Below are 17802 nucleotides of genomic sequence, written 5' to 3'. Positions count from 1 at the left end.
TGTTGTGAGGAGAAACAAATTGAATATATGGGGTGGGAGTGATGAGTGAAGAGTGCAGCCTCGCACATTTCTCAGCCCCCCATAAAACTTTACCTTGTTTGTGCTGTCTTCGACCCACAACTCCCACTCTGGCCTCAGATAATTGCTGTGTGCGGTGCTTCTGCAAGGGAGAAAAAAACCTCTTTATTGCATTTGTATCCCTGGCATTGCAAGTTTAATCGAATATCGTAAGTCAAAAGTTGTTTTGTTCTCTCTGCGTTAAAGGTCATAGAGAGAACGAATGACATTGAGCTTACTGTTACTGTAGATGCAGTTTTTTTTTTTTTTACAAGCCGAGTAGAAGGCCACATGGTCAGTTCTGAGCACTATGTGAAACACCAGCAGGCTAACAAGGTAAACAGGAAGAGTCGCAGGCTTCGCAGGAAGCAGTGTTCTGGCAGTGGCAGGAGAAACGCCATCCATGGGTGCGTGGGCGAGAGATCGGAGTGGAGCTGCCCCTCCCTGGCTGGTGGTACAGGGCCTGCCTATGGGGGGTGGGGGGGGGGGGAGAGAGAGAGAGGGAGGGAGGGAGGGAGGGAGGAGTGGGCACCACCTGTTACTGGCATAGTGCCCAGATGTGACCTCTCCGCAGACGCCATGAGGGCTCCTCGCCTCGCGGCTTCCTGTATCCATGGCCAGCTCATCCGCTCATCCACATCCCTGTGCGTGCGGTGAGGGGGCGTTGACCACAGGGCAGTTTTCTCCTGCTTTCCTGAAGCCGCTTAGGCCTAACCCTCTCGACCCACACACCATCTGAGGTGCGAAGAAGCAGTGCTTCCCTGTTATTTCTGAGTTTTACTTGAAATCAAAATAATATAGTAGTGGCAACAGCACCAGGTGAGAAAGGGTGCTGTCTGGTTGAGGCTAAGGTAAGGGAAATACTGGTATGAAGAACATATGCAACTGTACCTCACCATGCCATCATTGAATCCCTTGATCGAGTCATGTGTTACTTGTTTTGTAATATTTCCCGTAAAATATTGAACACATAATGTCTCTTTCAACGTCAGCAACTTCGACTGGCAGCAGGGTATTGACGTATGTCGTTCGGTGCCATGGCCGAGTTGCCAAGTTATTACCTCATTGACCTTGGGTGGCTTTTTATCTCTTACTAATTCCTGTCATGTCTCTCAGAAGATGGCATGATGCCACGGTTTGCCACCCCAAATAACAACAACATGGTTTACACCCGGACTGCAGAGGCTGATTTAAACGGAGTATACCAAACATTAGGAACACATTTCTAATATTGAGTTGATCCCCCCCCCCCCTTTTGCCCTCACAACAGCCTCAATTCGTCGAGGCATAGGGATGCTGGCCCATGTTTACTCCAATGCTCCCCACAATTGTGTCAAGTTGTTAACTGGATGTCCTTTGGGTGGTGGACCATTCTTGATACACATGGGAAACTGTTGAGTGTGTGAAAAACCCCAGCAGCACTGCAGTTCTTGACAGAAACGCGTGCGCCTGGCACCTACTACTATACCCCATTAAAAGGCACTTAAATGTTTTGTCTTGTCCATTCACTCTCTGAATGGCACATTCACACAATCCATGTCTCAATTGTCCCGAAGCTTAAAAGTAATTCTTTAAGCTGTCTCCTCCTCCTTCATTTACACAGATTTGAAGTGGATTTAACAAGTGACATCAACCAGGGATCAGTAGCTTTCACCTGGATTCACCTGGTCAGTCTATATCATGTAAAGAGCAGGGATTCTTAAAATGTTGTATACTCAGTCACTGTCCCCCGAATAACAGTTTTATAGGGTGAAATCCAACCTCCACATACTACGAGGCACCAGGAAGTCTCCTGCGTTTGAATTGTTTACCACGTTGAATTTGGTGGAATTTGGTGAAATGTGGTATTGATCTCTGTTGTTTCTGATCTAGTTTGTTGATTTGATATATGTTCGTGGCAGGGCCGGGGATGCTTGAGTAGCTGGATTATGGTTCCATTTCTAGAGGTTCGGGTGTTTCTCCTCCGCTCAGCATAGCCCCAAATACCATTGTTGATCAATCAATTCTTATCTGATGAAGTAATTATTGCAAGGGCAAACCTGAAAAACACCAACACAACAGAGTTGTAGGCCTGCTTGCATAAATAACGTTTCTATAAACACTGGGCGCCAAGAGACTGCATACAGCGGTGAGGTGGGCCAAGGTTAGTCGTGAATTCACCTCAATACAAAAATATTGACACAGTTACACATCACAATATTATTTTGAACGATGTTATATTGATACTTTGACTCCAAAGCACTTTTATTTCCGTGATTGTCCACCCCCCCCCAAAAAAATTATCATTGGCTCTCTCTTGTCTCTCGGCAGCAGACCCACAGTATAGTGAGCAACATGTTTGTAACATCAAATTGCAATAAAATCGCAGTATCGAATGGCAATACATATATAGAATCGTGAGAATCGCAATACATATCGTATTGGCAACTAAGTATTTGCGATACTATCGTATCGTGAGGTCCCTGGCAATTCCCAGCCCTATTTAATACCCAGTTCCACTGATTCCTTCTTGGCCTCTTACCATATATCTTTTGGAATTGCTACTGTCGTTATGTCTGTTTCAGTATTTTATTAAATCAAATACAAAAAAAGAAAGAATATGTTAAAAGGAATAAGAGACCTGTCAGAGATAGTCCTCTTTAGTTTCCAGTTGTGTTGAAGTCTTTTAGCAGTCTCTTGGCGCCCAGTGTTAACACACAGGCTCGTTTCTTAGTTAATATTATGTAAGTACCATCTTAAACTGTAAAAATAAAGTGTTACCAAGTCCTATTTGTGTCTCCTGGACCTATGGTAGCTCTTCCTGTTTTACTTTCCGGCAGGTCTCTGACACAGGTCCGCGCCAAGCCACTGACTAAGTCTGGGTGAGTTGGTTCAGCCTGTAGTGCTCAGGGATAGGAGAGGTGTGTACGTTAGCCAAGCGGCCATGGAAACAAGCGTATGGCTCAGCGACCATGCCAGCCTGGTCAGCCTAAAATAGAACACAGGGAGCAGAGGAGTAGCCTTTGGCTGCTGTCCTGTTCCTCTGTCGAGTGCGTCAAGCACTCCTCTACCAGGGTGAATGAGTTGCACTCGTCTACCAGTGTGGACAGGAGTCACAGGACAGGTGGAAGACCGCAACCTTAAACAAAGAACACAACCAACTTGTAAACTGCGGCCTGATTGTGTATCAGCGAAGAATAAGACTTATTTAGGCTTTGTAGCATCTAGAACTTCTAGCCCTAGAAATGATACCATGCTCCCACCATGCTCCCACTAGGACAGTGGTCGTTTTTCCGAGTCAAGATCACTTTCGCAGTCAAAAAGCAACCTGAGATCTACCGCTCAGATAGTTTTTGAAACATGACTTAACATTTTTTACATTAACCTAATAAAAACATTTCTGTACTGATGAGGTTTGGGCAGTAGGCCTAATACAATATCACAGCATATCCGCTATATGCTTGGCCTGACAATATTGTTATTCTCAGACCATATTATATTTCAAAACTCGAGCTTTGATAACAAAATAGATCAGTTGGTGTAGCACTTGCGAGGCACTGCGGCGCATAAATTTAGATAATTCGCTTTTTGATTTGACTGCTGATGGTACATACACCTGATGGTCATGCCGCTTTCAAGACAACTGGGAAATCGAGAGAGAAAAAACTAGGGCAAATCATGACGTCAGTGATCTTCAGGTCAGAAAGTCTGAGCTCTAGAAAGATGCCTCAGTTTCCTACTTGGAATTCTGAGCCGGATGACCGTTCAAAACTGTTTTTCCCAGTTGTCTTGAACACACGGAAGTCGGAGGTTTACGAGTTCACAGTTGTTTTGAACACAGCATTAGTCTCAGCGGCAGGAGGGGGAGAGCAGCAGAGACCGTGAGAGGCAGACCCTCTCCTTCCTTCCCTCCGGTGAGACTGACCAGGGAGAGAGGACACCATCTTCCCGCTCAAGTCGCACCGGATCTGCCTCATGCACAAATTCATGTTGGTCCTATGACCAGAGAAAGTGAAATATTCCTTGATATTAAAATAGACCCGATGAGCTGCTAATGATAATAAAAACGCTATCGATGCACTTGGCTACTCGTTCATTGCAACTGCAGTGCGAGTGGAAGTACAGAGAAAGCACATTTTATGTTATGTAATAGTGCTGAATTAAAAACTTCAACGTGAACTCACTCATACAAACAGCAGCTCATTGCTGTATTCTTTGACAGTCTCTCTGCGGTCATGGTGGTATTAGGCACAGTGAATTGAGCTTTCCGATTGGCCAGCGCAGGAGGCAAACTGGATTTAACCACTGATCTCCCGATCCACCGGGTTGGCAGAGTTTGTCTTTTCAAACAATGAAATGGTTCAAAATGAGAGCACTTTGCTTGCCTGGTGCACATGGCTTCTAAATCAAGTGCACCTTCCGCAAAGTTGGCTTTTCTACAGAAGTGTTTGGCGATCGACTATGAATGCCTTGAAGATCGACCAGTAACTGCACTAGGACATTCTGAACACAAACCATAAGCCCCATTTGCCAAATGTGTCCGATAGTAGAATGCCTTTTTTTTTTAAGACATTCTACCCAAAAATGCATGAAAATGTAATTATGTTGACAACAAATATAACTGATGTTCGCCATTGCTCTGTACGGCGATGATGAGGAGCAAACGATGGCCTTATGCTCGTGGCTCATTCACCACACTGCTCGTTCTGTTAGCAACAAATATACATTAAAACTTGTCACTCTGATCTTTTTCTATTTACCCAGAGTCAGGTGAACGAATGGATATATTTTCCATGTCTATGCACGCTAGTTAGCAAATGCGCTGACACTAATTAGCAAATTCCTTCAAACTAAATGCAGAGACATAAAAATGGTATCCATTAATTAATCTGACTATGGGTAAGTAGAAAAAGGGCTTAATTGACAGTCTTGCACTATCCATTTAAAAGCACGTCTCGGTAGAAATATGTCTATTTTTTACTACTAGTGTGGTTTAACAGTCATATCCCAATAGAGTTCCAGAAACGTGTAGAATCTATGCCAAGGCACACTGAAGCTATTCTGGTGGCTCGTGTTCTGGGGGCTCGTGGTGGCCCAACGCCCTATGCAGACACTTTTCTGTTGTTGTTCCCTTTATCTCAGAAGTTACCTGTATCTTATCAGTGTCCTTCTCCAGTTGTCATTGTAGTGGTATGCTTTGACACTACTTTCACACCATTTGGTTCCTCGCTGGTGGTTGTGCTTCAGCAGCCACGTAGCTGTCGGGGCCTGAGAACCGGTGTGAAATATGACTCCACTGGGCCCCTCGGCAGGGCCTTGCTCATTGAGCAGACATCCACGGGAAAGGCCGGCGTAATTCTCGCCATCAATTACAGTTGCTCTCCTGGGCCCAACGACAGCCGTGAGCCGCATCCGCGTGCACCCACACGCCTTACCGTGGCTCAATGAGGCGGGGCACGCCGGGGAGTAAACGAGAGCGTGTAGCCATCCGGTAAATACCAAATCTATTTCCCCCTCCTCTCTCGCACCATTTCTCTCTGTACCTTCCCACTGTGAGTGATTTTTCTTCCTCTTTTATTCTCTCCCTCTTTGTATCGCTCAGTGTCTCCACTTCCTTATTCTCTCTTTTTCTTCCCTCTCTCTGTTACTGTCTCTGACTTTCTCTGTTCCCTCTTTCACTGCTTCTCTGTTGTTCTCGTCCTGCATCCCCCTCTCTCTTTGTAGAAAATCGTTTCCATTTCAGATGATGCCCTCTTTTCTCCTGTCCTTTTTATTTGTTCACTCTGTCGTCCAACTTTCAGAGACTGTCTCTCTCACTTCCTTCTTTACCTGTTATGTCCTCGTCTATCCTTTTATTCTGTTCTCTCATCTCTACAGATTGAATTTTCGCTCCCTCCCTGTCATATCATTTGATGCCTGATGAAAAGATGATCGATTACGTCAGACTCTCTGCCATCAAGGAGATGATATGTTCTTGTGAAGCGGAGTCTCCCCACAAGCAGGCTGGCTCAGAAGACGTCCAAATTGGGTCATCCCGTCATCTGAACACCCTCCTCATTTATCCTCTTCATGGCTTCTGCCGCATCGCTGACATTGCTACTGGTATTTCTACTGCTCTTTGACGTCATCACGGATATCATGATTAGGTTTAGACTGAATATGTGTTGGCGGAATCTCCCTAAGCCCCCAACTGAACATAGGGATTGTCTGGTGTCCTACTCATGATCATTGTCAGCTTTGTCATCACATATTCATCATAACCACTGTTGTTGTCATCATCATCATCACCGTTGCCATCATCACCATCACCACCACCTTAATCATCATTACCTTGGGCATCATCACTCTTGTCATCACAGTCATCATCAATACCACCTCCGTTGATCGCATCCTAATTCTCAGGTAACTGGTAGTGGCTGCTTGAATGAGTCTGCCCGACAGTTGTTTTTCACGGCAGACGTATGGAGAGCGAGATTGCGATCACCACCCGCTGCGATGATGTGGCAAAGCGCTGCTCGCCTCTCTAAGCCAAGACATCAATAAAGGGACTGCAACAGTGGCTCCTTCTGCCAAGTGGAGTAGAAGGGCTTTGAGCGCCACAGTGTTTCCCCACGTGAGACTCCTCTCCTACAGAGTTGTTCCACGACGAAGACTTTCCCACCAATTAGATCAAGTGCTAGTCTCTTAACGGTGCTGTCATATTATGGGCGGCTTGTGCAAGCGACTGTTTGAATAGAGATAGGTGCACATAGAATCGCTTTAATCGGAATGTCCCTACTAGGATTTATATTTCTATGGTGTTGCTAACTGAGCAAGTGTGCAGTCGCTAGTGATTTAGAAAAGGGGACAAGTACACGGAGCGGGGTTAGGAGGGGAAAGGGCAAGCTGCAGTGGGAAAGAGATGGCGTTTCAGCCCGTGGAGAAAGAGTGGGTGTTGCGGCTTTGGGGGGTTAGCTGTTGGGAGTGAAGTAATAGACCATCATGCCCATTTATATTTGTGACCTTTTACCCTTTACAGCTCCCACACACACACTGAACTGTGGAGTGTGTAGACACCTCCTACTACCTCTTCACTTTGTTTACCTTTAAGAGTGCTGAAGGACTTGTTTGGGTTGGGGGGCCCACTGGATTTAGGTGGCCCGGGCCTGAAATGCGTTAGTCCGGCCCTGGTTAGCTCGCTAACGCGATCTAGGTAGTGTATCTATGTAAGTGTTGGTACTGGAGCAGGCATTTAGCTGTTGTAGCTGGTGTGGACAGTGCATTTTGATTTAGCCCAATCTGCCTCCTCATTTAGGGCTCAAGGAGATGAATTGCTGATTGCAAAACAATCAGCTGCTGCCACCTCTGCACAATTCCGCCTACCAACCTGACACACACCCACCCTCAACGCAAGCACGCTCAAATGCTGACCACAATGTTGATTTTGTCCACCCACACCAGATGCGATCATGTTGCTAGCTAATTTGTCCTGGGATTTAAACATTGGGTTGTTATTGTACCTGAAATGCACAAGGTCCTCTAATTAATCCACAGATAAAAGGGTAAACCGAGTTTGTTTCTAGTAATCTCCTCTTTCAAGCTTCTTCTTCTTCATTGGACTTTATATGGCTGTTGGCAACCACCTTTAAGGTGCATTACCACCACCGACTAGAGTGTGGACCTCAGTTCATCTTTCAGTCACCCAATGTGGGTATATACTCCTAAAAACAAATGAGGAGATGGGAGAGGCGGGACTTGCAGCGCGTCTGAGTATATCAAACATTAGGAACACCTTCTGAAATTGAGTTGCACCCCCCCCTTTTTTCCCCCTCAGAACAACCTCATTTTTGGGGGGGTCTCTAGAAGGTGTCAACAGCGTTCCACAGGGATGCTGGCCCATGTTTCCCACAGTTATGTCAAGTTGGCTGGATGTCCTTGGCGTGGTGGACCATTCTTGATACACAAGGGAAACTGTTGAGCGTGGAAAACCCAACAGTGTTGCAGTTCTTGACACAAACCGGTGCACCTGGCACCTGCTACCATACCCCGTTCAAAGGCACTTACATTTTTTGTCTTGCCCATTCAACATCTGAAGGGCACAAACACACAATCTCATATCTCAATCCTTCTTTAACCTGTCTCCTCCCCTTCATCTACACTGATTAAAGGGGATTTAACTAGTGACATCAAAAGGGATCATAGCTTTCACCTGGATTAATCTGGTCAGTCTAAGTCATGGAAAGAGCAGGTGTTCTTAATGTTTTGTACACAGTGTACATACACGTGCGCGCGCACGCGCACACACCCTATTGGCTCGTACACCTATTCTAGTATCCGCTCAATGCCTTCATAAATCAAGCATTTAGTAAATGACTTTGCGCTTAGATCAAACAAGTTTGAGATCAAATGGAGAAACAAAACATTCAATGTTCATTTATTTTGTTTGAAATACGGCCCGTCAGGATTCAAATGCTTTTAGATCCTGGAAGTAGCACCGGCATCCGGTTCTCCCAAACGTGACTAATTGCATGTCTGTAATAGAAATGTGTCTCCTATTACACGTGATCCTCACTGACAAGTGTAGCAGATATGAGCAGGCGTGTCATTGCTAGTATCCATTGTGTGGTGACAATCAACCGTCTTGGGACCTGGAGTAGTCTCACACCCATGCCCAACGAAGACCTTGGTTGGGTAATAGTTATCACCTTAGCTATGGGAGTGTGTCATTTGTGTTGGTCTGTGTCCATGGTCTGCCAGACAGAGACTGTCACAGTACGTTAGGCAAGCGCACTGACATACAGTACACTACAAGCAGCAACAAAGTCCCTTTCATTCATTATTGCAATGAGAGGTCCCGGCTCGATCTGCCAGGTTATCTGTGACTCAAAGGCAGCTATTTCAGGTGACATTACCTCAGGTCTTATTCAAAGCTCTGTAGCGAGATGTGCTGTGAATCAAGTGGTGTCCCTCACCATGAATTATGCAGGACTTTTCTCTCTCTCTCTCTCTCTCTCTCTCTCTCTCTCTCTCTCTCTCTCTCTCTCGCTCTCTCTCTCTCTCTCTGCTATGTAGGGGTACAGTCAGAAGCAGGTGACGAGTTAACAGTTGTTTTGAGTGCGGCAAAAATCATGTTTCATTGACAGCATGGCCAATGTTGAATGTTTATAATTTTAAACTTGGAAAAAAGCCCCTTAATCCCAGATTTGGGACCACACAGCTACTCCACTGAATAGCAGGCTAGTGATTGCTTTGCAATGCTTACAGTTAGCCACTGTCACTGATTCCTTCCAAACCACTCATTGTTGAATTTGTGATTTCCAACTTGTTGTGTAATGTTTATGGCGGATGAGCACCGATACGCACCATAATTTGCAAATAAATTCATAAAAAATCCTACAATATGATTTTCTGGATTTTTTTTCTCATTTTGTCTGTCATAGTTGAAGTGTACATATGATGAAAATGACTGGCCTCTCTCATCTTTTAAAGTGGGAGAACTTGCACAATTGGTGGATGACTAAGTACTTTTTTGCCCCACTGTATATATATATATATTTTTACATTGTTTGCTAACTGATACGTGACATGTATTAATGCCTAAATAACATTTATTTTGCCAAAAATGTGGGGCTCAAAATTGAATGACCGGTCGCCACTGCCTCGGTAATTCTCTTGCCCATTAAAACACGTAATGTGAAAACGTGCCTGATATTCCAAGAATTGATTCTTGTTGGGCCCGGCCTAGGTTAAAGTTTTGCGCGACATTGTAGCCTGTATAGGCCAACACATGGCCATTGCTGTGGTGAGAGAAAGAAGCGCACCTGTATCTCTCACAGAACTAGAATAAGATTCACTTTCCCTCTCTGCTCTGATCGACATGTCCCTGCAACTCTCACCTCTCCAGCGTTGCACTTCATTGCCGCGGTAACCCTGATAAATTGAAATACATTTACCAAAGTTATAGAATTACTCCTGTCTGTTCAGAAAGAAATTCAATCTTTCAGAATACTACACCAGGAGTAGGCCTATAATTTAGCCACAGCGGATCAATAGCATATTATTATTTGTTTTTGTTATACAATATGTGAGTCTCCACACACCTAGGTCTATGCTATTGATGGGTTCAAGAAAAGGTTGTTTTTATTGATCTCAGTTTGTCAGTGTCAAAGTAGCCATTTCGTTCATTTGTGAGATATTAAAAAAGATTCTGCTAAAGTCTCCAGTCATCTAAAATAATGTACATTTGCATGAAATGCATTTATAAAAGGCCCATGTATGCAAGCACCTCTACTCTACTGCTCTATGCCAGCACGCAAAACCGGTGATATGTATGCACTCCTTTATTCAACTTTTTTTTCTGTTACCTCAGAGGCCCCCAGGTCACCCCCCTCCCGGCACCTCCCACTGGGGTTAGTGTTAGTGTTAGGGTTGGGTTTAGGGTTAGGAGTTAGGGCTAGGTTTCGTTTTAGGGTTTTGGAGTTTAGGTTAGGGAAAATAGGATTTTCAGTTGTTTGGTCCCCTTAAGGATAATAAAATAAATGTTTGTGAGGATTGGTGTGCGTGTGTGTGCGCGCACGCGCGCTCGTGCATACAGCTAGTGAGTTATGCTCATGAGGGCCACACCTTGTACAGCCCACGATTTAGATCTGGCAAAAGCTTTCCAGATCAAGAACCATAATCCACTTTGCTGCAATGCCCCTGCAATGCAACATCCTTTGTCCTTAGTCTCTCAGTGCGTGTGTGTGTGTCCCTAGTGTCGGTGTGTATGTGCGTGCGTGTGTGTCTATTTCACCATTGCGTGCCAGCAAGAGAAAGTGAGAGGACCGTGGTGGAAGAAACTCAGATCCCCTCCTCTCAGCTCATGAAAAATTGCTGGGAAAGGGCAAATATTTGAGCGCAGCCGATAGAGCGCTACGGTTAGTCCCTAATACATACAGCTCAATTCTCCCAGGTGCTCCAATGCAGTCTTCTCCACTGAAGCAAACCTGCCTGGAAAAATGCTTACAGCTGTAAGAAGAGTGAGAGAAAGAAAAAGAGGAAGAGAGAGACACAGGGTTGATTGAATTAAGTCGTTCTTAAATGAATCGCTGCTTTTGCCCGCCGTCCAGTATTATAGCTGTGCTCATAAATGTAAATGGGACACGCACGGGTATGTATCCGATTTTAGATGAGCTCATAGTGTCTGCCCTGCAGAAACGTCTAGCCTCTTGCCAGAGTGTTCACAGATATATTATTTAATCAAGAAAGGCATAGAAGTTCATTTGAGCACCGTCCAGTCCAACATGAAGACATTCAGTAGAGCTCAATCCAACATGAAGACAATCAGTCCAGCTCAATCCAATATGAAGACATTCAGTACAGCTTTACATGATCTCCCCTTATTTTTTGGCCCTCTAAAGCTTCTTAGGGCTAGGGTCCTTTTTTCCCAATTTCCGCCTGAATGACGTGCCCAAAGTAAACTGCCTGTTGCTCAGGCCCAGAAGCCAGGATATACATATAATTGGTACCATTGGAAAGAAAACACTTTAATGTTTGTAGAACTGTTAAAATAATGTAGGAGAATATAACACAATAGATATGGTAGGAGAAAATCCATTCCTACACTTGTGACGACTTCACCAACGTGACCAGCAAGATCCTGGCCAAGGTGGGCCGCAACCTGCACAACCAAGCCCACCATCCTCTCTGGCTCATCATAGAGCAAATCAAAGCCCACTTCTACCGTGCCTGCATCATGCACTAGGGAAACCCGCTGTACTCGGTCCACGACAACCTCAGTCCGGTGGTGACGACGGAGCAGAATTTCGACAGCCTGCTCATCCGGGCCTAACACTCCCGCCGGAAGCGAGGCGTCAGCTACTACCTCAACCGGGGCACCATGCTGCACGCTCACATCTCGGTCCACCAGAGGGAGCTGGGTGTGCTCGGGACTGGACCGCTTCCTGCTGGCGGGCGAAGTGTAACCGAGGGACGAGATTGACGCCAGCCACTACCCCGTGTTCCATCAGATGTTGGGCGTGCGCCTCTTCTCTAACCACCAGGTCAGTATTGGGCTTTTCACACTAATGAGCCGAACCAAGCCAAGGCAAACCAATCTGCACTGAGTTGACCTGGTTGTGCATCCACCATAGTTTCTGGAACCCTGCTGAAAAGGACAATGTGAAGAAGAAGAAAGAAGAAGAAAAATCGTAGCAAGAGGACAGCTTAGGTCAGGTGAAAAGGGTATAGGGTTGTAGTAAAAGAGAACTAGGGAACTTCAGTATCATGTCCCCATAAAGCTTTTGAAATCAAAACAAATGCTGGTGGAGTTAAGGTACGGGAACATTTAAACTAAACATAACACTGCCTTGAGTCGCTACAGTTGTATTGATTAGCTTCTCCTCCAGACCACAAAGTCACGGCCTTCTGTGTAGGGTCACAACAAGGCCAAAGAGTTGGACTCACAATGTAGGATGAATACAGTATCCCATTGTTACACAACATGGAGCGCTACAGTTTTATCGATTGCGTTTGCTTTGCTGAGTACTGCAAAGACATTGAGAAGTAAACTTAGATACACATACAATAATTCATTCTACATGAAGTCCAATCATCAGCCATATTAACAGCATTAGCAGCAGGGTTGTTTTGAAGAGTTGTCTCTGAAATATATGTCTGCGTGTTTTTCAGCTGCTTGCCAAGGTTTTGAGCGGAGAGGACCAGTCTCTCTTCGAGAGCGGGGTGAGCCAGACCCCTCAGAAGCAGGAGACCTGAAACAAACCCTTGACCGTGTGATCAGACACCTGTTTGGAGAAGGTAAACAACGTTTCAAGTTCATGGATGCCCACGTACCCACAATATTGATACCCCATGGTAGTCAACATAATTCTCCATGTAGCGTTCACCTACCAAGGTTCTGTTCCAATACTTCTTCCCTTCCTTGAAATGGTCTGGCATGACTGCATTGGTGAAAGCTTGCTAGATTAACTCTTATGGATTATACTGTCCTTTTAGAGCAATGATTACTTCATGGAAGGAGGGAAGGATACATTTAAAATTATTTTAACAGGCCCATAGTCCTCTTAGGTCATTGGTCTCTTGAAGGAAAGGATACAGGGAAATGTAACCTTTTGATCATTTTGGGATCAGTCCCTCGCCCTTTGTCACAACCCGTCCTTTCCTCTCCTCCATCTCCCTTCGTCCTTCTCATCTCTCTTTTCTGTGCCAGAGCTGGAGATCCGCTGGGTGGAGTGTTAGTTCCCATTCACACATCCCTCCTTTGAGATAGAGGTGCATTTCCAGGATGACTGGCTGGAGGTGTTGGACTGTGGGGTGATGGAGCTGGTGAGCATGGCTGTTGACACACATGCAAATATACACAGACAAATGCACACACTCATGCACATTGGGCCGCAAGTAACCTAGCGGTCAGAGCGTTGGGCCAGTAACTGAAAGTTTGCTAGTTCGAATCCCCTGCCAACCAGCCGACTATGTAAAACATCTGTCGAACTGCCCTTGAGAAAGGCACTTGACCCAGGATTACCGTCAATAATGGCTGATCCCTGGCCGTGACCTCACTCTCCAAGGGTGTCTCAGGGGAGTGGGATATGCAAGAAACACATTTCCATTTCACACCTCACACTTGTACAGGTTACACACTTGTACATGTGTGAAACAGGACAAATATAAGCACCCCCATATGCGCAAATACTCGCACACGAACGCATACACACAGACACACACTCATACACGCTTGCAAACACACATGCCCGTACTGTATACACAAACATAAACTCGTACTGTAGGTCTTGCATACACTTACTCTTTCTCTCTCACACACGCACGAACGGCATGCACACACTCTCACACACATGCTTTAAAAAAATACTCTTGCGTGTGCACACACACACACACAAACACACACACACACACACACACAACCAAAACAACAGATTACTCTTTACAGATTTGGCTCTGCGGTACTAAAGAGATAGCTCTCGCGGTTTTGCCCTTGAACAAAGCTGTGTGCTGACGTGCCTCAATAAACATCCCACTTGTCTAGAAATCAATAATACATGAAATGGACGCCAAAACAACATGACTCCTGTTTAGCTATAGTGTTTGCTCTCTTCCCACACAACGAAGGCTGTTGTGGCTGAGGTCGTTGGGGTCGAACCTTTCTCCTCCGTCTTCGACCCTGCTGCAGTGCAGTCACACTTCCTGCCTCCACCAGCAGATGGCAGTGTTGTGCAACTGAGGGGTGAAGGTGAGCCTGGGGGTGGTGCGATTCTTGTTTGGGGAGTGTGTGGACGGAGACACTCTCTGGGGCCCCAGGGGACGGGGTCTGGTTCAGCGTCCCAGACAGAGGCTTGTTTCCGGGGGGAGAGGACCTTGAATGACCCCCTCACGCTTCAGCAGTAGCTTGCAGCCAGCGAGCCTTCCATCCCTAGACTGTTACTAAAGGCATTAAAGAAGAGGGAATATGCTTGGAGATCTCCTGATTCCAGCTCTGCACTACAGTGGAAAAACCCTCTCAACACTCAGCTCCTAGCCTTTCACCTCCAGACATATTGATTAAACAGTTTTGTCCAATTGGCTCAGGCTCTGCCTGCTCGTGACACTGTTCCACAAGTGCCTAATTCACATTGTAGAGCCAAACTGAGCCCAGCCAAGCTGTATTGTGCTGGCCTGGTTACGCCTCCACAATAGTTGCTGGAACCATGATGTAAAGGACAATGTGAAAAGAAAATATATGGGCAAGAAGAGTATGCTTTGGGTCGGCCCTATAGTGTGAGGCAAAAGACGTTTCACATTATAGGGAAAACTGTTTAGATACTGTTTAGACTTATATTGTCTCAGAAGCCCAAACTTCTAAGATACCATTCCAAAGCCCGGGAAAGTTCTCAGAAAGACAATAAAAAATGATGGAGTATGGCAGAGTAGATGGAAAGTGCTGACGCTGCGTCAAAACCAGAGACGTTGTGTGTACAAAAAAAAAATGTTTAAAAAAAAACATGCATCAGATAGATTTCGATTGGAAAGGTCAGTTTTCTGTTTGTTATGATTCGGGAAAAGTAATTCTACTCTGTGAGCAATGCTACTCTATGTGAGACGTCCCTGAGTTTAATGCGAGAACACTGGCAGGTTTAACCCTGTTGTGTGGTTTTAATTAAGCCGTCTTATTGTTCTATTATGAGCTATGCTGGAGCACACCGTTGAATGGTCCAAAACAAACAACTCCATTCCAATCTTGTGCATCAGATTCTAAAACATAAGGCTCCATTCCAAGATTGTGTGTTGGATGCTACAAAACTAACGGCTCCATTCCAAGATTGTGTGTTGGATGCTACAAAACTAACGGCTCCATTCCAATATTGTGTGTTGGATGCTACAAAACTAACGGCTCCATTCCAATATTGTGCGTCGACGACATTGCTCTCCCTGAGTGCTGAGTGCTTCTTCCAGCAGGCCTTAGTTGATGGGCCCGGAGTTTGGAAGTGTGTACACTTGTTGGTGCAGTCATCATCTGGCTTATTTTGGAACCTACCGCCGACTGTGCTCTCTGGCATTTTGAGGGAGTCAATAATTGAACACCCCTGACCTCATCCCAACAAAGACACTCTGTTTTGTTAACCCCCCCCCCAAAAAAAGGAGAAAGGAAAGCATTTGTTCCACATTTTGTTTTCTCTCTCTCGCTTTCCCTTTCTTTATTTCTCTCCCTCTTTACAAATCTCTCTCGCTCTCTCTCACTCTCCCGCCCCCCCCCATTTTCATTTTGGAGCAACTCAACTGGAGCAACTTTCGGTACAATTTAGCCGGATGCACTGTAAAATCAGTGATGCGTGCGTCCAAACCCATTTCTGACATGGTGCCTCCTTAAACATAGCTTTTTGTCAGGGCAATGTGAGAGTCTCTCTCCTTTTTTTTTTTTTTTTTTAACAAACGAGACGTCCCTTGCAATACTATTTATACTTCATCTCTCAATTTAACGTAGGAGGGTCTGTGCAAAAAGCCTTTAGTCTTTATGACACTGCTACTGGGGTTAAATTGTTGTATAAAACATTTGTCATGCCATTTTCTGTTTGTTATGATTCATAAAAAGCAATGCTACTCTGTGAGCAATAATTCTCTATCTTTGAAGAACTCATGTTGAACCCGCGGGATGTAGTTTGGGGGTGCTGCGATTTTTCGCCAACGGACAAATATTGGTCTGCTAATACAGGACTAGTAGCTCTTGTTTTGGTATATATACAGTACTAGTCAAAAGTTTGGACACACCTACTCATTCAAGGGTTTTTCTTTATTTCTACTATTTTCTACATTGTAGAATAATAGTGAAGACATCAACACTTTAAAATAACACATATGGAATCATGTAGTAACCAAAAAAGTGTTAAACAAATCAAAATATATTTTATATTTGAGATTCATCAAAGTAGCCGCCTTAATGACAGCTTTGCACACTCTTGGCATTCTCTCAACCAGCTTCACAGGGAATGCTTTTCCAACAGTCTTGAAGGAGTTCCCACATATGCTGAGCACTTGTTGGCTGCTTTTCCTTCACTCTTCGGTCCTACTCATCCCAAACCGTCTCAATTGGGTTGAATTCGGGTGATTGTGGAGGCCAGGTCATCTGATGCAGCCCCCTACTTCCCGCGGCAATGGTTGAACCCCTCATTTTTTATGTTAACTTTGGAAATTGGTCAATCGTAATATGTGAGTATGTTGCTGGTGTGATTAATACTATATAATGTTTAATATTCCTTGTTTTATTTGTGTTTGTATTTATTATTGCTTCCCATTAGCTGCTGCCAGAGTCTATTTTGGACTTGGAAACTGTGACGAGACCCCTGGTGGCATGTCTTGTGGGGTGTGCATGGGTGTCTGAGCTGTGCACTAGTCGCTTTAACAGACAGCTTGGTACTTCCAACATGTCAATCCCTCTCACTAAGACAAGTGGTGATGCAGTCATCCTCCCCTCAGCAGCCTCCACTGTTACATTATGACTTCCAACACCCCTGGGACATTGTACATTAGCAGCAGCACCACAACAACTCAGCTACACAATGGTAGGGATTATCTGAGCGGGTCTTGGGTCACTAATAAGTAATTGTCTCTCCTGGCCAGGCAACACAATTATTTGGGTGGACTCCGTCATTGCTGTAGAGCATCTTCTGTTTCCGAAAAGGTGTCAAAGTTATCTATAAAAGTTATGCCAACAGAGCTACAGTAATCCTTTATTTTTTTTATATATTTATTTTTATTTATTTTATTTCACCTTTATTTAACCAGGTAGGCTAGTTGAGAACAAGTTCTCATTTGCAACTCCGACCTGGCCAAGATAAAGCATAGCAGTGTGAACAGACAACACAAAGTTACACATGGAGTAAGTAAACAATTAACAAGTCAATAACACAGTAGAAAAAAAAGGGGAGTCTATATACATTGTGTGCAAAAGACATGAGGAGGTAGGCGAATAATTACAATTTTGCAGGTTAATAACATTGGAGTGATAAATGATCAGATGGTCATGTACAGGTAGAGATATTGGTGTGCAAAAGAGCAGAAAAGTAAATAAATAAAAACAGTATGGGGATGAGGTAGGTAAAAATGGGTGGGCTATTTACCGATAGACTATGTACAGCAGCAGCGATCGGTTAACTGCTCAGATAGCAGATGTTTGAAGTTGGTGAGGGAGATAAAAGTCTCCAACTTCAGCGATTTTTGCAATTCGTTCCAGTCACAGGCAGCAGAGAACTGGAACGAAAGGCGGCCAAATGAGGTGTTGGCTTTAGGGATGATCAGTGA

The 17802-nt window shown here is 44.8% G+C and overlaps 1 protein-coding gene across 1 annotated transcript in view; it reads left to right on the top strand.

Annotated features, from left to right (window-relative positions):
• Window positions 1-348: 348 nt before the first annotated feature.
• Window positions 349-17802, top strand: part of LOC139366837 (phenylalanyl-tRNA synthetase 2, mitochondrial) — a 125932-nt gene continuing 108478 nt past the window's right edge. Inside the window, 9 exon segments of the mRNA XM_071104531.1 lie at window positions 349-464; window positions 632-710; window positions 6272-6438; window positions 10385-10424; window positions 11600-11932; window positions 11934-12056; window positions 12685-12757; window positions 12760-12810; window positions 13223-13338. Coding sequence (XP_070960632.1) covers window positions 349-464; window positions 632-710; window positions 6272-6438; window positions 10385-10424; window positions 11600-11932; window positions 11934-12056; window positions 12685-12757; window positions 12760-12810; window positions 13223-13338 — 1098 coding nt within the window.

The sequence above is a fragment of the Oncorhynchus clarkii genome, chromosome 15 (assembly GCF_045791955.1).
Source record: "Oncorhynchus clarkii lewisi isolate Uvic-CL-2024 chromosome 15, UVic_Ocla_1.0, whole genome shotgun sequence".
NCBI lineage: Eukaryota > Metazoa > Chordata > Actinopteri > Salmoniformes > Salmonidae > Oncorhynchus > Oncorhynchus clarkii.
The sequence above is the reverse complement of the archived record's forward strand: the minus strand, read 5'-3'. Positions and strand labels throughout refer to the sequence as shown.